Source organism: Terrapene carolina, unplaced genomic scaffold (genome assembly GCF_002925995.2).
Source record: "Terrapene carolina triunguis isolate 2854851 unplaced genomic scaffold, T_m_triunguis-2.0 Scaffold454, whole genome shotgun sequence".
Taxonomy (NCBI): Eukaryota; Metazoa; Chordata; order Testudines; family Emydidae; genus Terrapene; species Terrapene triunguis.
Window position 1 is genome coordinate 346,546 of NW_020664805.1, and position 27,216 is coordinate 373,761.

Here is a 27,216-nt window from a genome sequence, read left to right on the forward strand (position 1 = left end):
GTGATTCTGTCGGTTTTCTCAGGGCGAGCCTGGACTGACTCTTAGGGTGGTTTTAGTGGCAGAGTTGAGGGGCTGGGACGCCCCCAGGGGCTGTCTGGCATTTGCTTCCCCATTAGTTCTGTTAATCCCTCACTGCTGTTCCTGACTCTTTATGCTGAAGCTGTGTGTCGTCCCCCCCCCCCCCGCCCCGTCCCTGGGGAGTCTGTGCCATTTCCTCCTATGCTGGACCTAGCCCTGTCCTTCCTCCGCTCCACGCTCTTGGTTCTTGTCTTCCTACTAATAGAACGTATTATTCCTGCACGAGCCGAAACCAGTCTTCATCTTCTCACAGGAGGCGTTAGACCAGGTGCTTTAGCAAAATCCACAGTCAAATCAGCTCATGGCAAGATAGAGCCTGAATGTCCCTGTGTGTGTTACCGCAGTGACTTGCACAACCATGGCCGTTCTTACGCAAACCAGCCGAGCCGGCAGATGGCTCAACCTGTTATCTGTGCGTTTACTTTGCAGTCTCATATCCTTGCCCTCTGTATGATGATCAGTCTTTAGAAGATGCCACTGGCCTATGCTGATATATGTGTTACGCAATGAAGAACTACTGCTTTCATATGAAGAACAGAGTCCTTGTGGCACCTTAGAGACTAACACATTTATTTGAGCATAAGCTTTCGTGGGCTCAAATAAATGGATGAGTCTCTAAGGTGCCACAAGGACTCCTGTTCTTTTTGCGGATACAGACTAACACGGCTGCTACTCTGAATTCTTTCCTGTGGCATTTGAAAAGCAATGGGCTGGAATTGTAACTGAATCTTGAGATTCAAAAGCCAATCGAATGGTGCGGGAGTAGCCAGGTGGATTCCCCCTTGTGCCACCACTGTAAGCGTGAATGTGACAGTTGAAGAACTTATTAAACCCCACTAAAAACCAGTGCCTGCCCTCATGAGAACTGGATCTTCTGGGGCAGATTTCATCTCTTGAAAGCTCCTGTCCATGCCCATGTGGACTTCTCCCAGGAGCTGCCCACAGAACAACACTCTGCAGGAGCAGGCATCTGAGATTCCCTTTGGGTTTTGGGGCACCTGTCTGCCAAACATCACCTCGAGCCCCAGAGCCCTCACTGCTGCCCTTTCCACCAAAATGGAATCAGGACTGATCCAGGCTGAGGTGACACCAGGAAACGTGGCAACTCTCCCAGAGCAGCGACTTCTTGCCTAGCCCCTGGGGGGTTCCCTGGTCTCATGAGCTGAAGGGATGTTCATGGGAACGTCAGGCTTTAAACATTCTAGACACCCCAACAATACAGACAGCAATGCAGCTGGAAAAAAACTGAATGGTGTTTCTATTTGGGGTCTGCGTGTGTCCCTTAGTGAAGGTGGTTACCCATGCTGAGATATCCCCAGGCTAGGAGGAGGAGGAGAACACCGCTGGACTGGCCTGCACCTCTTCACCATCATGGTTTGGGTGCCAGACCATTTAGATGAGCAATACTTTGAATATGGCATAAAATACAGACCATGTCCAGCATGGCAAGGGTCCTGTACCTGCTCTTTACTAACAAACACTGCACAACAACCATCTGTAACCCACTGGCCAGTGTGTGCTGATCCATAGACAGCGAACTCTCAGCTCGGACAGATTTCTCCTATTGCTTCTCCAGCCCCCAGCGTGTGCAATGGACTCTTTGGACATTCTCCCTGCCTCAAGGAGCTGACAGTCTGCACCAGCTCCAGACAGACACAGAGCCACCAAGTTTTGTGCAGGACCATGCCGGACATTGGATGCAATTTTTTCAATCTAATTTGTATATTTCCAAATAATTTGCATAAAACAATAAACTTCAGCTTAAAACGACATGGGGATTTAGTGCTGGTGAATCAAGGCTACTTGTTACTTACAGGGCAGCAGCAGAACATGTTTCCCCCACACACTGACATGTCACCCTGCTTCCCCTTAATTCTTCTAGGGGGTCCCACAGGTCGTTTGGCCTCTCAGCTGAGGCTAGGGTGACCAGACAGCTAGTGTGAAAAATCAGGACAGGGGGTGGGGGGTAATAGGAGCCCATAGAAGAAAAAGACCCAAAAATCGGGACTGTCCCTATAAAATCGGGACATCTGGTCACCCTAGCTGAGGCTGCTAGACATGGTCCAGCGGGCAGTGAGTTTGTGTGTTTTACACAGCAAGGAATAAGCCCCGAGTCCGAGCCGACTGGCACGGGCCAGCCATGGGTTTCTCTTTGTTGTGTAGACATACCTTCAGTGACCTATTAGCCCAGCCCATTCACTGCCTGGGGGGGCCTCAGGTCAGCAACTCGAACATAAGAACAGCCACACTGGGTATCATAATGTCTGGCGTGGCTCACAACTGTGAGTGCCTAACTCAGGGCAGGGCAGACACCCCAAGCCGGTGGTATGTTCTCTAATTAGATTTCACCAAACCAGTAACAAATGCGAACTCCTGGCTCACGAGAACAGTCTGATGATGGAGTCACAGACTGTCCCTTTAGACTCTCCAGTCTATCTTGCCAACCAGACAAACCAGATGTAGTGAAAAATGGTCACTTACACCAAAAATTACACCATATTCAGGTTGCTTCCAGTTCCATGAGACCAATCATCTACCCCAGGTTACTCTAGATCCTACACCAAAGACAATGCCTGGAGCCAATCTTGTAATAAAGGTTTATTAACTAGGAAAAAGGAATATATGAGAGTTATTTACTGGTTCAAGCAAGCAAATGTATACACACCAATGAGATATGTCTAAATCCTAAGAGTGACAGAGTCGTAGTGATTTGTCTATTCAAAGTGTCTTTCAGGAGGCTGGGGATCTCTGGCTTCAGTTTAGAGTCTCTGGCCCTTCAGAGTTCAAACAGCCAAAAAGATGCAGTTTCTCTTGTCAGGGATTTTTATCCCTTCCCCCAGAGTTCAAGATGATGCGATGAGTTCATGTGCACGTCTCCTTCATGGGTGGAGGGGGAGCAATGTCCTCTGATGTTCCACCATGGTTAGTTCGGTGTCTTTGGCTGGACAGGTTATAACACCTCCTGTGGCAATCTAGTATTTCACGCTTGGTCATGTTTCTCTCTCGACTGTGGGGGTTTACAGTTACAAAGCAAACACTTCAATATTACCTAATAACATGGGATATAGACATTACAAGTGAGATTAATGCAGGCAGCAACACAGGCAAGCATTTCATAAGTCTAAACACTAAATACATTCTTATACGATTAATACCTATTTTGAGCAAAACTGACATCCAGGTGACTTGGTCTGGTCTCCAGCTGCGAGGTTGTCAGTTCTTAGCAACCTGGGCAAGGGCTGGCATTTGGCCTGCCAGTGTCACACTGGGTCAGACCAGGTCCATCTACCCCAGTCTCCTGTCTTCAGACAGCGGCTGGTGCCAGACATTTCAGAGGGAAGGATCAGAAGAGGGCAATTATCGAGTGATCCATCCCCTGTCATCCATTCCCAGCATCTGGCAGTGTGGAGTGTCTGAACGGGGCATGGATACAACAAATGGGAGTGGTGTTGTATTAATTTAGATGGAATACATGGGCCAAAAATGTCAAAAGTGTTCACTGACCAACATTAAACATGGTTTTGGGGTTTGCTATACAGAGAACTCCGCCTGCTCCATCCCATTGCAAACACACATTTAATTAAAGAGACAGAAAAGAAGAAAAAACAGTTAAAGCATCTGAAATGTAAAATATTAAGCAAGATTTTCATAACATCCCTTGTTCCCTTTTGCTTTATCTGGCGGGAGTTTTTAGACGGGACCCCTCCACACAGACACTTCGATGGTATTAAAAATGGCAGTAACTGTGCTTTGGGGGATAGAGCAGAGTCAGTTGAAATAGATGGAGCTGTTGCTGCTGCTGCTGTTGTTAAAGTCCGATCCCGTTTCCTAGAAGACAAAACAAGGAACAGGCACAAGAGGGGCGAGAAAAGAACATGCAGCTTCTGTCTCTAGCACTGACTCACTGGCACCCTCACTGCTGGAGAAACAGAGGCACAGCATAAGGTCTTCTCATAGAATATCAAGGTTGGAAGGGACCTCAGGAAATCATCCAGTCCAACCCCCTGCTCAAAGCAAGACAAATCCCCAGACAGGTTTTTTATTATTATTATTTTTAAACCCCAGTTCCCTAAGTGGTCCCCTCAAGGATTGAGCTCACAACCCTGGGTTTAGCAGGCCAATGCTCAAACCACTGAGCTATCCCTCCCCACTCAGCCACTCCAAGACCTGGCAAACTCATATGACCATCGGGCTGTTTAGGACATTGCTTTCAGCTGCCTCTTTATGGCCAGAGTCTGACAGCACCGTCGCAGTGCTGTTGCAGTCCTGGCTGGCTAAGCCAGACTCTTAGTAGGCAGAAGGAAAAAAAGAGGGGTACAAAAGAGAAGAAATACGTTAGGGAAGGAAAAGGACATGGGGGGTGGGGTGGGGAGGGAAGGTAACAAAGTCTCTCTTACATCCCAGGTGGTGGTTGGGATTTAGCCAGATCCAGTGGAGCTGATGATGTCAGTTGGGTCCCTCTCTCTGGCCCAGTCTGGTCATGGCGTCTCTCAGGATGTAGACCACAAAAGCCCAGCGCTGTCATCTCCCAGGAGACGGTGGGGTGGCAACCAGGACAGTAAAGCTCAGTGCAGTGGTTCTTAGCAGACTGCTACTTTTCGCCCCAAAGGCTGTTCTTTTTAAGAACCCCAAAAGCGAGTGATGGGTGGAACAGCCCATTCTTTTAGTCACCAATTTAGATCCAATTTCCAGCACACCAATTTTGGGTCACTGATTTCAAATCCCACCATGTTCTCGTTTACCAGGCATAATCTTAACACAGACCTTGAATTAGATCAGGAGGCCTTTTTGTTTGTACTAATTCAGTCAGTCTGCCTCCCTTTTGCACCTTTTTATGCCAGCCTTTGTTGTTAGAGGTTATTGTGACATTTCATGAACTTTCACTCACTTGTTGCACTTGACCTCACCGTTAGGTAAATGTGTAGGTCCAATGACTGCAAGAGTGACTGCCACCCACGACGCCACCCCGAAGACTCCTTTAGCATGGTGACATGTGCATGGTACAAGAAGCTGTAGACTCTTGTCTTCGCTTGCGTGCGTTTAATAATTCTGTGCCTTGCACAACTAGAGCTGAACAAATCATTGATGTTTCAGTTCAGTGACGGGACAGAAAATCCCCCCAAAATTCAGTGCGTTTTGAACCTAAATGGGTTTTTTTTTAGTTTTTTCATGACAAAATGAAAACAATGAAAAAAGGTTCATTCCGGCTGAACAATGACATTTCAAACCGAAAGGTTTCCGCACAGTCATAACAGAGGTTTGGCTGGAAAAAAACCCTTAAAACATGTCAGAAATGTCATTGCAATTTGAGGCATTTTGTTCTGAAATGTCATTGTTCAACCTGAATTAAATGTTTTCATTTTGTCAAGAAACACGGAAACAATTCCATTTCAGTGAATTTTGGGGGGATTTTCTGTCCAACCACTGAACTGAAACATCAGTGATTTGTTCAGCTCTAGTTGGGCAAGGCACAGAATTATTAACAGCACGCAAGTGAAGACAAGCGGCTAGAGCGCCTCGTACCATGCACATTCCACCATGTTAAAGGGGTCTTTTGAGAGGCTGAAAAAAAGCCCTCTGTAGCAGCAAATCTCAGAGCTTGGGTCTACCGGGGCTCACACTACAGCACTAAAAATAGCAACGTTCCCACCCAAGCTGGAGCGTGGACTCTGAGCCCCCCCTCGCTGGGTTTCCAGCCCGAGCTCCAGCCCGAGTGGTGTGAGCTCCTTGAGCCTCACTGCAAGGGTGGGGTTTGGGGGTGGTTGGTTTTTTGCAGTGTCGACCTATTCCCTGAAGCTCCAGTGTAACAAAGCAGAATGGACAGGCCCGGTAAGTGGCCTTGCTAGGGAAAGGTTAACAACAATTGCGACACTGTTCCGTTTTTTTCAAAAGACCTTAAACAACCCACTTGAGAAACCATCGTCTGTATATTCAGTTATAACTGCTAACCAACTTCCTCTAAGGAGGCCGGCAACTATTAAACATGATTGCACTGTGGGGAGGGAGAGTTTCTGGAGGATTGCCAGAACTGGAACGGTGTCTTTCCCAGCCACTGATACTCATACTACAGGTTTAGCTTTAGAAAAAAAATCCAGCCTCATTCACAAGGTCCCTTGTGCTTCACAGAGTGTAAATCCAGCCATTCCTGAGACCATTGCCATTCCACTGATCCCGTCAGTACTCAGGTTGAAGAGTTTTGAGAATTGGTTCTTCTCACCATTCTGGAGTAAACCAGCTTTATTTTTGTAAACTGTTCACCACATGAACTGTGCCACTCATGAGCATTTACTTAAAGGAGGCAGAACGTTTGCATTATAATGTTCAGAACTTCCCTAAACTTTTCCCTTTAGGGGCTGACACTTTTGAGGCCCAGTCTCTGGCTGTAGGTGAATATTTCTGGCAAGCTGGAGAAAAATCCCTGTAGCTACTTCTGACATTTGGGAGGGTAAAAGAAATGCATTTCCCTACCCCTGTACAACAGGATCTGCCAACTTTGTATGTGTAAGGGGGTAACACCAAAATAGCAAAAGTTCTGCAGACTAAACAATCCCAGTTCCCTCCACCTCTCCTCATAAATCATGTGCTCTAATCCCCTAATCATTTTTGTTGCCCTCTGCTGGACTCTTTCCAATTTTTCCACAAACTTCTTGTAGTATGGGGCCCAATACTGGACACAGTACTCCAGGTGTGGCCTCACCAATGTCGAATAGAGGGGAATGATCACGTCCCTCGATCTGCTGGCAATGCCCCTACTTATACAGCCCAGAATGCCATTAGCCTTCTTGGCAACAAGGGCACACTGTTGACTCATATCCAGCTTCTCGTCCACTGTAATCCCCAGGTCCTTTTCTGCAGAACTGCTTCCTAGCCGTTCGGTCCCTAGTCTGTAGCAGTGCATGGGATTCTTCTGTCCTAAGTGCAGGACTCTGCACTTGTCCTTGTTGAACCTCATCAGGTTTCTTTTGGCCCAATCCTACAATTTGTCTAGGTCACTCTGGACCCTATCCCTACCTTCCAGCGTATCTACCTTTCCCCCCAGCTTAGTGTCCTCTGCAAACTTGCTGAGGGTGCAATCCATCCCATCATCCAGATCATTAATAAAGATGTTGAACAAAACTGGCCCCAGGACTGACCCCTGGGGCACTCCACTTGATACCGGCTGCCAACTAAACATGGAGCCGTTGATCACTACCCGTTGAGCCCGACAATCTAGAATCATCTAGCCAGCTTTCTATCCACCTTATAGTCCATTCATCCAGCCCATACTTTTTTAACTTGCCAGCAAGAATACTGTGGGAGACCGTATCAAAAGCTTTGCTAAAGTCAAGATATATCACGTCCACTGCTTTCCCCATATCCACAGAGCTAGTTATTTCATCATAGAAGGCAATCAGGTTGGTCAGGCATGACTTGCCCTTGGTGAATCCATGCTGACTGTTCCTGATCACCTTCCTTTCCTCCAAGTGCTTCAAAATGGATTCTTTGAGGACCTGCTCCATGATTTTTCCAGGGACTGCGGTGAGGCTGACTGGTCTGTAGTTCCCCGGATTCTCCTTCTTCCCATTTTTAAAGATGGGCACTATAGTTGCCTTTTTCCAATCGTCATCACTTGTGCATGTTCACACAATGCTCTGTGTGTCGGCAGAGTGCATCCATACTTGGTGCTCTAGCACTGACAGAGACAGCATTGCACCATGGGTAGCTGTCCCACTGTACAAATTACCCCTTCTCCCACTATAAGATCCAGGAATGGATCACTGTGCATCCTGGGGTGGGATCACTACACAGGATACAATGTTCTCCGTCCAATCATTCCAAGGGCTTCTGACTCTGTTCCGTGCCATTTTTCAACTGCCTCTGTAAACTTTGCACCTGCCATCTCTGCCTGAAAGCATGGATCCTGCACTGCTCTCTAGTCTTGTGTTGAGCATTATGAACACATCATGGCTGATCCTACAGTATTTCATGAGCTGCACATCTGAACAGGGATCCATGCTGCCTACCGTGCTGTGTGCCATGGAAAGAAACCATTCACGATTGATGTTGGCATTCATGGAGCAGCTGCACAGAGTGGACTGTCACTAGTGGGTTCTGAAAATAAGCACTGAGTGGGGAGATTGGATTCTGAGGCAGGTCTGGGATGGTGAGCAATGGCTGCAGAACTTTCAGATGGGCAAAGCCACCTTCCTTGAACTGTGTGCGGACCTCGCCCCTGCCGTGCAGCACAAAACGAGAACTGCCCTTACAGTGGAAAAGCGAGTGGCGATCGCTGTGTAGAAGCTGGCAACTCCAGACTGCTACCAGTCAGTTCAAATCAGTTTGGAGGTGGGAAGTCCACTGTGGGGGTTGCAGTGATGCAAGTGTGCAGGGCCATTAATTGCCTCCTGCTAGAAAGGACTGTGACTCTGGCAATGTGTGGAAAATAGTGGCTGGCTTTGTGGCTATGCGATTCCCTGACTGCAGTGGGGTGATAGTTGGCACACATATTCCAATTTTGGCCCTCGACCATCTTGCAAGAGAGTACATCAGCAGAAAGGGTTCCTTCTCTATGGTAGCTGATGGCTCACTGGGGTCGTTTCACTGATGTCAGCGCAGGGTGGTCATGGAAGATGCACACATCTTCAGGACACTGGCCTGTAGAGCAAGTTATGTAGGGACTTTTTTTCCAGACCAAAAGCTTCCAACGGGGGATTTGGAAATGTCCATAGTGATCCTGGGAGACCCAGCCTACCCCTTACCGTCCCTCCCATCCCCCCGCCATGAAGCCATACACTGGAAACCTTGACAGCACCAAGGAGCGCTTCAACAACAGGCTCAGCAGGTACAGAATGACGGTAGAATGTGCATTGGGCAGATTAAAAGCACGCTGGCACTGCTTTTGGCAGGTTAGACCTAAATGAGTAAAATATTCCCATAGTCATAGCGGTCTGCTATGCTCTGCATGACATCTGTGAAGCCAAAGGGGAAAAGTTTTCCCAGGGTGGAGCATTGAGGTGGATCACCTGGCAGCTGCTTTTGAGCAGCCAGACACCAGGGCTATTAGAGGGGCTCAGCAGGGGGCTATTTGAATCAGGGAGGCTTTGAAACAGCACTTTGACAATGAGCTCCAGTAATGGGTCTTTCTGTAATGAATTGAGCCAGGCATTGTTTCCTTGCCACCTTGAATGACCCCTGCAATGATTCCCGCCTGAGCGTTAATTGTAGTCTGCAAATGTGTGATTGCCATTGTGTTTGAATTTCTGTTGCATCCACTGTTTTTGTAAGACTCAGTTTTTATTAAACAGTAATACACAGATTAACACGTTTTACCAGGGACATGACAGTGAGCAGCACTTGCTGATGTGAGAATCTCACAGGTGTATGTAAATCTAGCTGTCAGTATGGAAAATATCCCTGGGGTGGAGTGCTAATTGCTCAGTTGGAGGAGAATGATTGCTCTAAGGAGCCGGTTCCTGACCCAGGTGGGGCCGCGAGAGAGGCTGGGAGCAGCCGGGCGTTCATGAGATCTGTGTCCCTGACCAGCCGGAGGACTCCACCAGGTTCCCCGTCAGTGGATCTGAGATGGATGGAATTGGAGCTGAGAATGAAGGAGTCAGAGGACCATAAGAGACAGGGAAGACATGAGGCAGAACAGCAGGAGAGACAGCGGCAGCATGAACTGGTGATGGCTGAGCTGAGAGGCTGAAGGACCCGTCCAGGGGTGAGTGGGGATGGACCCCGGGGTGCCAATTCCGCAGGGAACCTCGACACTAAATTGCTGCCCCAGGTTCAGGAGGGGAGAGATATAGATGCCTGTCTCAGGGCCTTTGGGAAGGCTGGCAATTGGAACCAGGCTGGCCCTGCAGAAAGGTTCCGGCGTCTAGTCCCCTTCCTGGACCCCAAGGCCATAGAGCTGTTTAGCCAGATGGGCGGGGTGGAAGACTGGCTCTCACTCCTGGTCCCTCCCAGCACATATGTCTGCATGGACTCTCCTGGGCTCAGGCCCCTCGGACCCCCAGTGGGAGCAGAAGGTGGTCAATGGGGAGACATTCATGGGGTGGCGAGATCCTGGGACAGAGAGAACTGTTGTCAGGCCCCGGGTGGTGCAGCCACAGAGGCTGAGGGGCTGTGTGACCTGGGTGAAGGTCCCCGGGATGAAGCCCCTCGCCCTGCCTATGGCCCGGATCCCTGTGCAGACGCAGGAAGGGTCGGGCTGGCTCGTCGTTGGGGTTCTCCAGGATATCGGCTGTGAGGTCCTGTTGGGGGGTGACTGTGTCTCTTTGGGACAGGATCCAGGCCCAGCTCCTGTAAAGGCCGAGGATTTTCATTTGAATCCAGGGAACCAATTGGCTGAGACTGAAGCAGTCAGTGAAAATGCGAATGACCTGGCTGGCAGGGGGGAGGAGCTGCTAGGCTCCGGATACCTGCCTACCTGTAACCAGAGCCCTGGGGCTGAGGGGGACAGAGAGATGCTCCCTGCCCCCCTGCACACCGGGGAGGCGGCTCACACTGGCTCTGATGCTGTGAGCAAAGCAGCGAGCTCCCTGCCTGCCCTCACTGGGACAGCAGGAGCAACACTGAGCCCAGGGGGATCGGAGACCCCACCTAAGTGTGGGCAGACACTGCCAGGGCGGGACAGCTGCCAACCAGGGCGGCCTTGTCCAGCGGTGCAAGAGGCCTCAGGAAAGGGGGAAGCAGCTAAAAGGGGGCTGCTCGTGAGAGAGACACCTGGGCAGAGGGTGGCCAAGGCCCAGAGGGGGGCTCTTCACCAGGAGAGTGTGAATCCAGCGCTCCTGTCTGGAGGGCTGTGACCGTAGGCAGCAAGAGAGAAATACAGGTCTGTCGCATCTTACGCGCATTTAACATGCGCGATTTCAGCTTTGCGCGGTTGGCAAAAACAAAACAAAAAACAAACAAAAAAGAGAAAAATAACAATTTTAATACTGTACCTGTAGTGCGGGCGATTCCGCCCGCCATTACACTCAATGAGTGTTTGACTATATGCGATTTTTGCTTTACGCGCTGACTCCCCTCTCCAGCTGCTGAATTCCAGACCCAGCTGCAGGAGGATCCCTCCTTAGAGAAGCTGAGGGACCTGGCTGGCCTCAGTGCGGCACAGACCCTGGGGAAGGCTGCAGGGACAGAGTCCTGTGGGAGAAGGGATTCCTGTACCGGGAATGGGCTCCCCCAGGGGAAGTGGAACTGTGGGGGATCTGGAGGCAGCTGGTGGTCCCCCAGAAGTACCGCCACAGGCTACTGTACCTGGCCCACGATGTCCCTCTCTCAGGACACCAGGGGATCCAGCGCACCAGGCAGAGGTTGCTACAGAACGTTTACTGGCCCGGAGTCTGCGATGCCGTCCAGCAGTACTGCAGGTCCTGTGACCTCTGCCAGAGGGTGGGGAAGGCCCGGGACAAGGGTAAAGCAGCCTTGAGACACCTGCCTGTCATAGAGGAGCCTTTTCAGAAGGTCCCTGGGAGGTCCTTACAGACCAGGGGTCCAATTTCTTGTCAACCCTGCTCCAGCGCTTGTGGGACAAGTGTGAGGTCCGGCACACCTGGGCCTCGGCATATCACCCTCAGTCCAACGGGCTGGTGGAGAGGTTTAATGAGACCCTGAAGATGATGCTGAAGACTTTCATGGACCAGCATCTGCAGGACGGGGACAAGTATTTACCCCTCCTGCTGTTCGCGTACAGGGAAGTGCCCCAGGAATCCATGGGGTTCTCTCCTTTGCAGTTGGAAGGGGATGCTGAATGCTCCGAGGTCAGACCCAGGAAGGTCGAAGCTGTGTAAGCTTCTTACCCTGGTGACAGTGCGCTCAGAGAGAGGAGGCGGCTCCCCCAGAGTCCTGACTGGCCTCATACGGAGTAGTTCCAGAGCATCGCCCGAGTAACTCCGTGACATACCCACACAATGTGTGTCTCTGTCACACACATACATACACACACACACACACACACACACACACACTGTCTCTCTCTCTCACACACACACACTTACACATTGACTTTCACACTCACCTCCCAACACATACTTATATTGTTGTTGTTGTTACTTGATATTTCTTTCAAAAGTGTGTTGTTTTAGTTTTTTGACTGGTCAATGCATTTCACAATTTTTATTTCTCTTGTACGCTTAAATTTAATACTTTGAGTAGTGAGTTCTAAAATGCCTACCCTGTCCTGCTGGAGTAATTATCCCTATGGTAACTTTAAAATATATATATATTATATCTAGGTTTTTTGTTTCTACTGGTGGCGCAGATCCGCACATCACCTCGATCTGGTCCACATAGCAAAATTCATTCCGCACATGGATGAAAAATTGAGAGAGAACACTGGACACCTCCTGCACCCATTTACAAGTCGCTGAATCCAGTGCAGGCTCAAGGCATCAAGTTCATTCCTGAGTGAGTGAGCCAGTAGAAATGCACCCCAGTGGCGCTGGCTCTGAGTGAAGGTGTCCAAGGTGTGTTTTCAGATTCCTGTATCCCTCATAGCCAAAAAGGGTCCAGGTCCTCATGCTTCTTCCACAGACCTTTTAAGAGAAAGAACCGCCGTTCCTTTCTGTCCATTGCACTACAAATCTTGCTCAGGTCCCTCGTTCTTCATCCTGATCACAGGAAGTTCCCTAACAACCAGACTGCCCCGCTCCAGTTCCACCCCAAGTGCTGATGCTGACACCTCTGTCCTTGCCTCGTCCTGACCCTGTCTCCCCCTTTTCGGAATTTGCCTCCCTTCCTCCCCAGCATTGAGTTTAAGCTTTGCACCCAACCCCTCCCCCCCCACCGCCCTGCAAAAGTGCCATGTAACTGCCCCACACTGGGCTCTTGTTTCTTGTCTTCACACCCCACCCTCCAATCCATGATGCCAACCTCAGGTCCCCCAGTCACCTGTGTTCACACAAACATCTTCATGCTTTCTCCACACTGACCCTTTGGGTGGAACGCCCGTCCCACAGCTGAACCACAAGAGTCCACCACCCCCTCCTCATTCAAGTCCCTCCCGGAGACTCACTTCTGCTGTGACACCGACATGAACTCCGACAGCTCAGACAGCCATTAGCAAAGAAAACGAAAGAACAAACTCCGCCCCCCCTTCATGCCATGCCCCTGTCCACGCTGAGTGCTGCATACAGCAGTGCTTCCAATGGTCATTCCCCCGCCCCACCTACTGTTGTTTTAGCCTCTTGCAGCATCATGTCCACCTCAGCATGTCCTCTCCTCAGGGCAGGGCTAGTTGGTCTGATTTCAGGGGTAGCAAGTGCATCTCTGGACAACCTTTCTCTGAGCACCCCATTGTCTCTTGTTTTGGAAGGGGAAGGCGGGGGATTGGGTGGGAAAAATAAGCAGTAGTGAATTTACGCTTTTTTGTAGAAAAAGTGTATTTTTGTGAAAATAGATTTTATTATAATAAATTTTGATTTTAAATACAAACATACTGTATCACCAACACCCATGGCTGAGTGTCATTCAAAGACCAAACATAACTGCCTTGCTCAAAACAAATACCCACCTGAAACATGCAAAGGAACGAACGCTGCCATAAAAGGATAGAACCATGTATTACAAAACTCTCCTTGGCCGTAGAAAGGGATGCATTCTCAATGCAAGGAACATGGTGTCTCTTATGAAAATAGCTGCAAACTCGCTGGCGGGGTTTTGCTCCCAGTTCCGCTCTCCAGACACACACACGGTCAGGATCACACAAACATCGAAACAATCCAGTCAATAGTTAAATAAGCAGACAAGTCAAATAAGGCGGGATCCCCGGCGGACTGCAATTGCCATGCACCAACTGCAAACGCCAGGAACGTTACTCCAGCAGACTCCTGCTAACTCTGCCGGCAGCCCTGCGGAGATGCAAAGCTATTGAATGTATCCCCTACTGCAAAATGCTTTAGGGCATTGACTCCAGGGCTGTTGGAACCGGGGGGTGGGGGGGGACTAGTGCCCTCACAATGGAAACACTGTGGTGGTGCCACCCCGTGTAAACTTGTGCATGCCGAGGGGTGGGGGGCAAAGGAGGCTGAGGTGAGAGTGGGACCCAGAGGGGCTGGAATGGGCCTGGAAGCCATCCCAGCCTGTACATGGCTGACCCTCCCCTTCCCTGCCAAGTCTCAGTACCACCCCTCACTCCCCCTCCTATCACTCTGTCCCCCCCCATTTTCCGGAAGCTTCTGCCCTCCCCCCAATCTACTCCTTCCTTCTTGGTGAACTGTCGCAGTGCAGCACGACTGAGACAGGCAGGAGGCTCCTAGGCACAGCTGCATATTTACAGGTTTACAGTACAAATGTCTAACTCATCAGCCCAGAGGCAGCAAAAGGGGTCGACAGGGAGAGAATCAAGTGCAAACCCTCATTTCAGGGAGTGGAGGAGTCGCCAACAGCCTCATCTGAACGGAAGAGAGAAATGCCAGGGCACACTAGTCAACGGGGTCTCAGTCTTACAACAAAGGAGTCGGGCCGGTTAGCAAAATTACAGCCAGAATATCTTCTTTGACATTAAAATATTTACAAGGAGTTGGTGCTGTTGAGAGCTGGTTGGATCTGGGCACACTACTGCGAAGTACCTGCACCCGAGCGCCCAGGCCCCTTTCCCAGGTACCTGCACCCGAGCTCCCAGGCCCCTTTCCCAGGTACCTGCACCCGAGCGCCTAGGCCCCTTTCCCAGGTACCTGCACCCGAGCTCCCAGGCCCCTTTCCCAGGTACCTGCACCCGAGCACCTAGGCCCCTTTCCCAGGTACCTGCACCCGAGCTCCTAGGCCCCTTTCCCAGGTACCTGCACCCGAGCGCCCAGGCCCCTTTCCCAGGTACCTGCACCCGAGCTCCCAGGCCCCTTTCCCAGGTACCTTCACTTGAGCTCCCAGGCCCCTTTCCCAGGTACCTGCACCCGAGCTCCCAGGCCCCTTTCAGCACTGCCCCAGCTGCAGGAGCACTACCTCTGCCCAGACACTCGCTACACTGAGTGTGCAGTCCCACAGCGGCAGGGCTCTATGTGAAGATGAGGTGAAGGAGGCCTAGGGCTGGAGCCATTCCAAGTCTTTAATAATCAAAGTTCACTTTTCCTTATTCCAATACTCTGCGGTGGTCTGTTTGCTGCAGAGGGCTTGTCAGAAATCTCCCTGCCTGGGCCTCCAGACAGGCTTACGGAGATCAGCAACATCCTTTTCTAGTTCTTCTTACTGGGCCCTAGTTTCTTTAAGAGCTTTTTCCCCTTGCAGAAGAAGCTTCTTTTCTTTTTACTCTGAGTGGACAAGTCACTTGATTCAAGAGTCTCCAGTGATGCTTGGTCTGGACTCGGGTCACAAATGAGAGTGCAGGAAGGTGGCACTTCAGGAATGTTAGGCAAGGGGTCCCTCTGTTCACCAGGCCCATCTGAATTCAGCTAAGCAGGAAAAGAGTGAACAAAAGAGAGAGAAGAGTTTAGAGCCCAGCAGTGACACCATTGCCACAGAAAGGCCGTACAATGAGAGAAAACCCTGACAGCCCATGTATAGAGCTGGTCATCTCTTCCGGCAAAGGCCACCTCCCCAGTAAATTCAGCCAGGCCATTTCAAGTGGCTTTAAAATGCCCCCCAGCACCGACCAAGACCATGCATGGGATCAGGTTTTGCACAGCCCTTGGTAAATTCTGGGCTACACACTGAGAGTTGGAGACAATGCAGCCATCTGCCTTTGGGTGACAAGAACAGAGGGTTGTGGGTGGCGGTGGTGGGAAGCAAGCCTTCAAGGCTGTGCCCTAAAGATACCAGAGTAGGCTGCTTGAGGGGGTCAGCCTGTGGGCTACCCACTAAATATTTGGGCCACAGGGTGTGCCACTAGGCCTCTCCTCAGACTGGGGAGCCCAGGGCCAGATGGGGAGGGATGTATGTGGGGCCTGTGCAGGGGCAAACTGCTTGGCCAAGCATGTGCGACAGCTAGAACTCTCCCATAACAGCAGCCGCTGGGCCAAACCTGAGCTCTGAGCCTTTTCAGGGTCCCTCAGCACCAATCACAGCTCAACCATGGCCAATAGTAACTATGGGAAGCAGCGTACGACGTGATGGGCAGGGAGGAGTTAATCATGGACCTGGACATAGAGGGGATCCTTGGAGCAAGTGACCATAAAGCAACTGAGTTTCCAGCAGTAAGGAAGGGACAATCAACAACAATCACAAAGAGGTGCCCAACTTCAGCCAAGCACATCGGGTGTGTAGCACACTGCACAATGGGGCTCGGCCTTCTGGGCATTACTGCAATGTACAGAATCACAGCAAACATTGGGGGCAATCCTGGTTCCTGGAGCCTCTCCCCTAAGAACGAGTAAGGCCCTTCACAGGCCGAGATTTCCCCCCCCCCCCCTTCAAGCAGGAAACTCCAGTCCTTCATGCAAAGAGAAATTATGGAGGTAACATCTCAAAAGCGCTTCCATGTCTTGGCAGCCGGTCTCACGGTGAGTCATGGACTCCAAAACCCGTACGGGGCTTTTGACAATGGGATGTGGGCTCCTAAGTCACTCTGGCCTAGGGTCACAAAAGTACAAAGTCCCAGATTTAGGGTCCAGTGTGATTTGCAAAACTCCCATTGACCCTGTATGTGCCTAAACTCACTTGGCGCCTCTGTTTCTGAAGTAAAACGTTCCCTCAGTGCCTAGGTTTCTGCCTCTCAGCATACACGCTGCTGCCTGCCACTTGTATTCGGCTGCCTAAATTACATGCGGAACTCAGTGTGTGCTTAGAGGCTGCCTAGCAGATCAGCCCCTCAGGGGAGATCACACAAACAGTGGGATGGGGCAACGGGAGGCCCCCACAGATATTAGCCTAGTGGTTCAGCTACTCATCTGGGATGCGGAAGACCTCCAGTTCAAGTCCCCACCCTCCACCTGATGAGGAGGGATTTGAATCAGAATCTGCCACCTCTCACACGAGTGCTCTAACCACTGGGCTACGGGATACTCTGATGGGGGGAGGGGTGGCCTCCCTCCCTCTCTCCTGTTGAAACGGTTTCACTCTGGCTCTATCATTAAAGAGCAACTGGAGCAGTGGACCTGGACCCTGGTCTCCCACATCCCGAGGGAGTGCACTGACCACAAGGCTACAGAGTCAGTCTCATGCTGTGCCTGCTCTCTCTCGCCCAGAGGAGTCTAATGATTTAATTCACAGTGGAACAGCTTCAACAGAAGTGGCTGTGGGGCCCCCACATCAGAATATCCCATAGTTTAGAGTTAGATCACTTCCCTCAGTGGTAACAGAGCCCAGTTTAAATCCCTTCTCCTTCTCAGGGGCTCTCCCAAATCCCAGGGGGAGTAGCTGAACCACTGGGCTAAACATTATGAGAGGTCGTCCTTTCCCTGCCCCCACCAAGCTTCCTGCAAAAATCACCTTAGGTGCTTAACTCCAAAGTGGGGTCCCAGCTGAGAATCACTAGCAGAGACAGGTGCCTGTCTCCAGGAGAGGGAGAGGCACCGCGCACACCCCTCTCACAGCATCTCCCACTGGCTAGCGTAGGCAGTTCCCTGCCTAGCATGCTGGCTTCTGTGAAGCGCGGTCTGAGTATGTCTACACAGCAACACAAGCCCAGCGGCAATGGGACCTGAGTTAGCAGACCTGGCTTTCAGAGCCCAGAGCTCAAGTGGCTACACTGATTGCCAACCCTAGGTCTTTAACCTGGACGTGAACTCGGGGCTCTGGCATCCACACTGCAACATGCAGCTCTGAGTCCATCCAACGGCATTCCAGACTTCCTAGCACCCGCCCAAAATGTGGCCGCTCTAGACCTTTGTTGATGGTACCCTGAAGGGAAAACTTGACAGTCTACCCTGCACATGACAGGAAATTTGAACTGCCCGCCAATACATTCTGCCCAACTGTCTGTGCAGTCCCAGCACCATGGAGGGGGTGCTGTTTGAAGAACTTTTCTCACTTGCACTTTCACTCCTGTTTCAGGAAACATGCACAGCTTCGGTGAGACACTGGTGGATATTTCAGTGGTGTTTTCTGACCCACTGAAGGCACCTGACAGAGTAAATGATGGAGGAGAAGGACACAGACATGGAAGTTTCAAAGTGGCTGATGCTGCTTATAACACTCAGTACATCCACTGATATCCCTTTTATAGACTGGCACTTCTGGAGCAGGGCCACAAGGACAGACTGGTGGGACCACATTGTCTTGCAGACTTGGGATGACCAGTAGTGGGTCCAGAACTTCTGCATGAAGGAAGCTACTTTTCTAGTGTTCTGTGAGCAGCTTGCCCCGGCTCTCCAGTGTGAAGACACATACATGAGGGCGGCCAAGGTGGTCCAGAAGCAGGTTGCTATAACCATCTGGAAGCTGGTTACCCCAGACTACTACAGGTCCATTGCAAACCAGTTTGGGGTTGGAAAGTCGACTGTGGGTAAAGATATCTGAGGCAATCAGATGTGTGGTTTACCCCAAGGTGGCGGGCATTAAAGATATTCCTGAAGTAGTTGCTGCCTTTGAGAAAATGGGGTTTCCAAACTGTGCTGGGGCTGTTAATGGGACTCGTGTGTTCATAGTTTGCCCTCTTCAAGGAGCACACGAGCACATAAACCGCAAAGGGTTCTACTCCATTGTTATACAGGCCTTGCTGGACCACAGAGGGCAAGTTATGAGTGTCACCACAGGTTGCACTGGGACAGGTCATGATGCCAGGGTTTTTCGCCGATCGGGAGTCTACATTCATGGACAGGCTGGGACACTATTCCCACCAAATGACATTGTCATGAACGGAGTTACTGTCCCCATCGGTATTCTGGGGGACCCCGTGTACCCACTTTTGCCTTGGCTTATGAATCCATACTCTGATCTCAGAGGCCCTGGCAAAAGACGGTTTAATTACACTGTCAGCAGGTGTGGAATGGTTGCTGAATGTGCATTTGGCAGACTGAAATCCCATTGGAGATGTCTACAGACCCGTGTCATCAATGCTGTGTGCATTACAGAGGCTTCTGTGCCCTTCACAACCCTTGTGAAGCCAGAGGGGAGCCAGTTCCCCAGAATGGGCCTAGGACAGCGAGGGGCTGAATCGGGATGCTCAGCCACCAAGTGCAGCTCCCACAGCTGGTGCTGGATGTACTGGGCACCAGAACGCAGGGATGCTTTGTGCTCCCACATCGTGGGCTTGCCTGGCCCAACGGAAGAGGGGGAATGGTACCTGTATGATTGTTCTTGTGTGTGTGTGGGGTGGAAGATTCATTGCTTGTGGAGGGTTTCAGAGCTGGGGGCGGGGGTTTGACTGCCATGCAATGTACTTATGAATGACCTCACTGAATATCAAATGGGGGTAGGGGTGGGGGGTTGATACACAGTGTGGGTTGATGTAAGGCAGCGTTTTTCAAAGTTCGGGTCATGACCCAGTACTGGGTTGCAGCATGTCAGGCACTGGGTTGCTCTGGTCAGCACCACCGACTGGGATGTTAAAAGTCCCGTTGGCGGTGCTGCCCAACTAAGGCAGGCTAGTGCTGACCTGTTCCGACACTGCGCTGCGTCCCGGAAGCGGCCAGTAGGTCTGGCTCCTAGGCAGGGGGGCCACAGGGTTCCGTGCCCCAAGCACCGGCTCTGCACTCCCATTGGCTGGGAGTTGCGCGGAGCCACTTGCACGCCTCCGCCTAGGAGCCGGACCTGCTGCTGGACGCTTCAGGCGCAGAGCAGTCCGCGGTGCCAGGACAGACAGGAAGTCACCCTCTGCACCCCGGCTGCACTGCTGACTGCATGAACAAATGCAAACGGTGAAACCATGTTCAAGACAGAATCCCCCTACCATTGCATATCCCCTGGCTCTCCATACCCCCTTCCCTTCCTTCCACATGTGCTGCACACTTGGCGTGGGGAAGGAGTGGGAGAGGCATCCACGGGCAATAGGGAGGACTGCATGTGCCACAGTTGCCCTGGCCTGCCGCTCATTGGGCCCAATTGCATGGGCCACCCAGCCATGGCGTTGTCCAAGTTGTTTCTAGACTGCTGCATGGGGAACCGCCGAGGGGACTCAGGCCTTGGTGTGGGGGATGAAGCAGGAGCCTGTTGGCGATAGCAGCCGTTCTTTCTGCTGAGCTCCGTCCTCCTCCCTTAGCCGCCGTTTCTCGTCCAGGAACTACAAAGAAAGGGCCTGCTCCTAAGCTGCAAACCTGTCCTCAAAGGCAGCCTGAGCCTTTCCCCTTGCCTCTCGCCACGCCTTTCCTCTAGCCGCAAGTCCCTCTGCCCTTGGTTCTGGACCTGCTTGTGGGCCCTGTCCAGAACTTCAGCCATCAGTTGATCACGGAAACACTCCCTCTTGGAACGGTCTGTGGAGGTACGTTGGTCCAGGCTTCTGCTGCACTGTGGGTGAGCTGTGGAGGTGCTGGAGCCAGTAGGGGGCGAGGGGCCTGGCAGAGGACCAGACACCGAGGGTTTTCTTCTCACATGCAGGAGCACAGGAAGAATCCTTGTGGAATTTCAAGGACATAAAATGTTACTTTTCCAAACCGAACTTCAATATATTGTGAGAGGGATGCTACAGACCACAGACGCCCCCTGAACACAGCCTGGTTAATTGCAGCGAAGATGTCCACAGACAATGGTAAGTTAAAAATTACAGCTGCTTTTTCCCCCCCTTAAAATTGCAGAACAACTTGAGTTAGCGGGGGAGGTCGGTGGCCATACGCTGCACAAGGTTTTTCTATCGTTTCTGGCATTCCGCATTTTGGAGGATGGAACAGTTCTTGTGGTGCCTGATTGGCAAAGAGAGGTGTTACTCCAAGCTGCCAATGGGAATCCTGCAGTGTATGCCACTGAAGTATTTAAATGCCTAGTGACTGAACAGCACATCTACGAGTGCAGTGGGCTGGTCAGCTACTGAGGTGAGCTGGGAAAATACAACCTTCTCTATGACTACCTGCTTCATGAGGGAATCAACAGGATGCTGCATTAGCTTCCACGCAGCTTAGCCTGTTATGGCTCCATGCAAACACACAGAACTCCATGGCCATCCCCCTCCCTGGAGAAAATTTCAAACCCCCGTTGTATTTGGGACAAATGATTTCAGCACCCATGGACTGCATGGACTCCCTCAAACTGAAATGGACTAGATTTGTAAATGGAATACGTTTCCACACTCCTCCCCTTCGCGGTTTTCAGGTGGCTCATTACACCCCTGAGTGGTTACAGGGCGGAGTGCTTACAGGGATAGCAATGTAAGGTTATTATTTTCAACAAACCGGACAGCACTAGCAAAACTGTGCACCGTTCCAGTAGAAATTCACTTCTCAAGGTATTTTTTACTGTCTGCACTTTGTGGTTACCATTTTGAATTCCACATGGCGGGGCAGGACGAGGGTTGCTGGTGAGACACCAAGGTGCTGACATACAATCTGCCATTAGCAGATACACGCTGATAGCCAGGGCTAGTAATAACTTTTGCATTAGTTCATAGAATAGAAATCCATCCCATTCCTATATTAATAGACATTAACATGGAGCCAGAAACTTACCAGGCTCCAGGACGGCTTCTACCTCTTCTGTTTCAGCTGCAGGTGCCACGGTGGTTCCTCCTGTGGCATCAAAAAGCTCCTCTGAGTACAGCCCAGGTTGTATTGCAGCTGCTTTTGCTCCAAAACCTCTTCTGGGACCAGTGTCAGCTTTGGTGGCCTCACTTGCTGCCTGCCGCTGGCTGCCATCAGCCCCCAGGCTGGCTCCGTGCCCAGCACCCGGTTAAATGCCTCATAAAATGATGTCGGTGAGTTGCCCAAGGTGCCGCTCTGGTCCCTGGTTTCCCTGTACTCAGTCCTGAGCTGCGTAGTCCGTTCCCTGCCCTGGTCACCGGCCAGTAAATTTGCCAGCTTCTTCGCTATTTGCTGCTATGCATGGTCATTCCTGATACATCTCCTAAATCCACTGCTTTGCTGGCCCCACAGCAGAGATTTCCCAAATCTAGCCATGCTCCCACAAGCATGAAGCAGTGCACTTCTGGTCAGTGTCCATTTCAAACGCAGAAGGCTCTCTGAAGGTGTATTTGGAGCTTGGCGATCAGAATAAAATGGAAGGGTTAAACTCTGATTTCCTGAGCTGCTGTAATACAACAAGGGGGAGTTGCTTCCATTTCCCTGGAGGCAATTCTTGGGAGAGAGAGAACAAAGGAAGTTGGCCTATGGGATTATGGAATACTCTTGGCAGACTCCCAGAGCCCGAGTCTGGGGTGGCTGCATCTACACTGCAGAATGATCGGGCTTGAACCCTAGGTCCCAGCTTGACTCAAGCTTGAACCCTCCACCCTCTCGGGGTCCTAGGATCCTGGGTCTGAGCCTGAGTCCAAGACATTTGTGTGTAGATGGAAGGGGGGCTTGGGCTCAACTCTGAGTCCAAGCCCGGGGTTATGCTGCAGTGTAGACATACGCTAGGGCAGTGGTTCTCAACCTTTCCAGACTACTGTACCCCTTTCAGGAGTCTGGTTTGTCTTGTGTACCCCAAGTTTCACCTCACTTAAAAATTACTTGCTTACAAAATCATGAAGCTTTCCAGCTCAGCCATGACCTTAGCCATCCTGGGCTGCTAATGCATTGTGGACTCTATCACAATAAAACAGCCTTTGCCCTCCTCTGCCCTTTCTATGGCTCCTGAATGGGTACTGAACATCGACACTGACTTGTCAGGTCTGAGAATCATCTTTGCAGCTTCCAATTGTACTCACTACAGCATAGTCACCCAAAGAGCAGCTGCAGGCAGGGGCAGAGGTGGGTTAATCACCAGCACGCTGCTCTGAAACTGCATCACTAGAAGCTCTGGTCAGGAAAGCTTAGCTATTCAGGACAGCCCCAAGTCTGAGTTTAGGTTCCATAGGAGTCACTGGGAGTTAAGCACAGGCACAAGTGGTTTCATGAATCGGGGGCTAGAAGTGTCTAGCTAACAGAATCATAGACAATCAGGGTTGGAAGGGACCTCAGGAGGTCATCTAGTCCAACCCCCTGCTCAAAGCAGGACCAATCCCCAACTAAATCATCCTGCTCTCCCTGGGAAGAGCATGAGTCAGTGATATAGACAGCATGATGTTCTGCCTAGGGAGGGGTATTAGCAAAGAGCACAGAGGCTGTCTCTGGAGACAAGCAGAGGAAATGCGACTAGAAGACTGTGTTAGTATAATGCTGTTGTCTAGTGTCACTTGGGCATGGGAATACTTTGCTACCAGGAGCATGTTACAAAAAAAGCCTCCGCTGCTGCATAAAAACAGAAATGGAGGCTCATATGACTGGCAGTCTTGAGCCTGTTTCCTGTGTCGAAATAACAGACTTAGCATCCCTGCATCACCCCACCGCTGAACTGCTCTGTGCCATTAACAGTTAACCGGAAAGGCAGTTGTCCATGGTCTCTTTTTCTTTAGAGTTAAATTCACCTCTAGTTATTCCAGACACTTCATTCATTTCCAAGAAGAACAAATTATAAGATGAGCTGAAACACAACTTCTAGGGAGTCAGATCTCTTGAACATCTTATGGGGTGGGGTGGGGTGTGTTACATGGAAAGAGGCCATTGTTTAGGAGAGGGTGTGACAAAAGTGGAATCAGTATTCCCGAGAAAGAGCTAAATGAACCTTTTAGAGAAATCTGGTTTGGTACTGATGCAAAATGCAAGTCTGCTCCCAAATCCAATGAGTTAACAGCAAGCACCATGACTACAACATTGCTTTCCAGCATCCCAGATAACCAGGGGCTTGTTGCTGTTCATGGATTTAATAGATTTTAAGGCCACAAGGGACCATTATATTAATGTAGACCTCCTGCATAACACAAGCCAAGGAACATCTCCCTGTCAAGCCCAACACATTTGGTTGAACTACAGCATATTTTTTAGAAAAACATTCAATCTTCATGTAAGGACTCCAAATGATGGACAATCCACCACATCCCTGGGTAACTTGTCCTAATTGTTCACTGCTCTCAATGTAAAAAATTGGCATCTTATTCCCAACCTGAATTTGTCTAACCTCAGCTTCCAACCATTAGATCTTGTTCTGCCCTTGTCCGTTAAATTATAAAATAAAGACCCTATACTGTTGGAAGTCTTCTCACCATGTAGGGCTGATAGACAATAGGTTATAACAACAGTATTATTGTACTATATTGTACTATATTTGAATAGATCAATTCAAATATCAAATCTCCATCAGTTAGAAGGACATGACTAACTGTCTTTGTGGTCACAAGTCCTTCTGATTGCCATCTCTGGTGAATGACACACACACACAGGCGCACATGTACACACACACCCCTCTAAATTACATAGAGGCAGTGGACTCAACTGGTAAGTAACAAATGGAAATTCAGTTCTGGATATTTCCCCAAGAAAAGAAATGAAGAAAAATTACTCTGGAAAGATCTTGATAAACAGTGTTAGTGTTGCAAAAACGCACAATCATGTTAGTCTTTTCTCTTCTCTGTTACTCATGATTTTTTTCTGAAATGATAAATCAAATGTTAAAAAGGAAAAACACAATCAATCTGCTCCCCCTGCACCCTTCAAATGGCGGAGTGCAGGAAGTCACACCCCACAGCTGCAATCCTTTCTGTGAGTGCTGTCAAACAGAACAATTATCCACCGGGGTTAATTTTAGGGACTAGCACCACCCGCATGACCTATTTAGTCAATTTGCTAGTCTTTGGATTGTTTACGGGAGCCCCAGGGAACACAATGAGGAGGAATAGGAGAAGACTGAGCAAAGGAAAATGCAGGCTGAATATGGGAAACTATTAGCCTGCAGGCGGAGGTAGGAGCCCCATCACATGGGACAGCTACACCCAGTCTGGATAAAGCACCATAAACTACTGTGCAAAGAATAACCTTGCCCTCGCTGGGGCCAGCCTGAAGGACAAAGCAGGCCCTTTCTATCTCTTATTTCTAAGAAACCAGCATCATACCACAGTCCCCAAAACCACCAGATAATTGTTCCAAACAACTGCACTTCACAGCATGGCTTCTCTTTGGTAATGAGCCTCATTCAGCCAGCCACTCCACAGCAGGGGAAGGAGAGAAGTCTGGCTGCAGGGCAGGCCAGGCAAGGGATTAAGGAGACCTTCTCCCATACACTTACATGGTTGCTCTCTCTCTCTATGTATCATTCTTATCTATCACTGGACTCTTCTTTTCCTCATTCTCTGAAGAATATAACCGCCAGGGGTGCATAATATGGGCAGAAATAAATAGATGAAATCAATTAGAATGGAATACTTTCTAAAGGTGCTTTACAAATCTCAGTCTTTGACAGAATCTGCATATTACTGATGCAAAGTACACCCATTAGAGCAATTCCTTGATAGCAACAACTATCATTGACGTTACCATGGGATTTTCACGGTCGCATCCTGTTTTCACCTACTCAGGACTTCTCAGGGAGTTTCCCTTTGAGGATGAGTTTTCAGTGCTTAGCCTGAGTCCAGAAGTGACATTTGTTTGGAAGTTTAAGCAAAATCCCTTCATCTCTTTCAGTTATTGGAGAGTTAAAAATATCCCCGATGTTTGCAGAATTGTACGAATCGTTTAATCACCAGTGATTCACAGAACTCATCCTCCTTCCTCTGCTTTGTCTGGAAATCATCCTCATTGAGGGGCTGGGCCCCTGCTTGGCGGTGGGTGGGGGAGCTTCATCCAGAAAGTTATAAGCAATTGGAAAATCACTTCTGAATGAGCTCCTGTTAAGATCTGAGTAGAGCCTAATGAAGCTCACAGCTTTGTTGTGACATCATGTTGTCCAGTGACCCTACCCAAGCCGGCAGAATGGCTCAGAGGCTGCAGCTAGGCAATCTGGCAGGAGGAATCTCACCCCCAAGCTTCCAAAAGAGTCCAATGATGCTGTCGTGCTGCTGCCACCTCTCTGTTGCTTTTTCAGCTCTGCTGACCCAGCTTTGCAGGAACCGAACAAAGGTAGCAGGAAATGTGAGAACTTCACTCTCCCCAGCAGCCAGTCCCTCTCCCTGGCCAGGTCTAGCCTCAGCAAATAGGCTGGGCTTAAAGCCATGCCAGCTAACACTTTTTAACCAACACAAGAGTAGGCCTGTAAAAATATGCTAGCTGGTTATGGTCAATCCTCAGTTCCCCCAGATGTAGTTGGGTTGATGTCAATGACTCTATATTGATTCACAACGGGTGAGGATTGAGCCCACAGAATACATGCAATGTAGGCAGCTCAGTGCTACTAGGGCCAGGTCTACACTACCGCGGTAGTTCGACGGCTGGCAATCGAACTTCTGGGTTCGATTTATCGCGTCTGGTCTGGACGCGATAAGTCGAACCAGGAAGTGCTCGCCGTCGACTGCGGTACTCCACCTCAGCGAGAGGAGTACCGCGGAGTCGACGGGGGAGCCTGCCTGCCGCGTGTGGACCGCGTCTGAACCGCCGTAAATTCGAACTAAGGTATGTCGACTTCAGCTACGTTATTCACGTAGCTGAAGTTGCGTACCTTAGATTGAATTGGGGTGTTAGTGTAGACCAGGCCTAGGAGAACCTTCACTTCTACCTTTCCTGCCTTTTGGTGCTCACTATTTAATTTTAATGACACTATACCTGGCGGGGGGAGGGGGGGGCCTTGGGGAGGCTATACTATGTAATAGGAGTAAGAATGCAGCTCAAGGGTCCTGGAACGAGGACCCTTGAGAAATTGCTATATTTCTTCTGGTAATTTAGGGGAGTGTGTAAAGACATTCACTGCCAGGAGCCTCCCAGCAGTGCCCTTTCAATCCGATACCACGTTGTTTTGCAACAGACACAACCGTCGGGATACACAAATTCTGAGTTTAGTGAGAGGTGGGCACTCTGCAGAGACAATGCAGGGAACACTAGGGTAGTGAGACAAACCCTGTCGCCTAACACTTCACAGCCAGCAACTGCTTCTTAAAGGACAAAGCAGGGTCCATAACTATTAATCCATCAGGGCCGCCAGTCAGACTCATGCCAAATGTCCTCTTTCCATTGGTGAGCTTTCTAATTGGCTCCTCCTCCAGTGCAGTCTCTACCATGCAAGTGAAGGTGAGGTTATGGCTACCTGCCTGTGACATCACTGAATGTGGCAGGCAGCCATAAGCAGCTTCAGGATTCAAGTTCTCAACCACCAAGAGTCAAACTTTTGTTATACAGGCCTTTGTATTCACACATGTCTCTCTCTAGTTCCTTTCACTGGAAGAGCCTGGGGCAATTC

The 27,216-nt window shown here is 50.1% G+C and overlaps 1 protein-coding gene across 5 annotated transcripts in view; it reads right to left on the reverse strand.

The window, feature by feature from the left end:
* Nucleotides 1-14,243: 14,243 nt before the first annotated feature.
* The window catches only part of TSPOAP1 (TSPO associated protein 1), a 96,852-nt gene continuing 83,879 nt past the window's right edge, over nucleotides 14,244-27,216 (reverse strand). For 4 of the 5 annotated variants that reach the window (XM_026658509.2, XM_026658514.2, XM_026658510.2 and 1 more), the window contains one exon: nucleotides 14,244-15,446. In XM_026658509.2, coding sequence (XP_026514294.1) covers nucleotides 15,231-15,446 — 216 coding nt within the window. In that variant the 3' untranslated portion in view covers nucleotides 14,244-15,230. Of the gene's footprint in view, nucleotides 15,447-25,139; nucleotides 25,181-27,216 lie in introns of those variants that run through there. The other variant, XM_026658513.1, reaches the window with a different exon arrangement.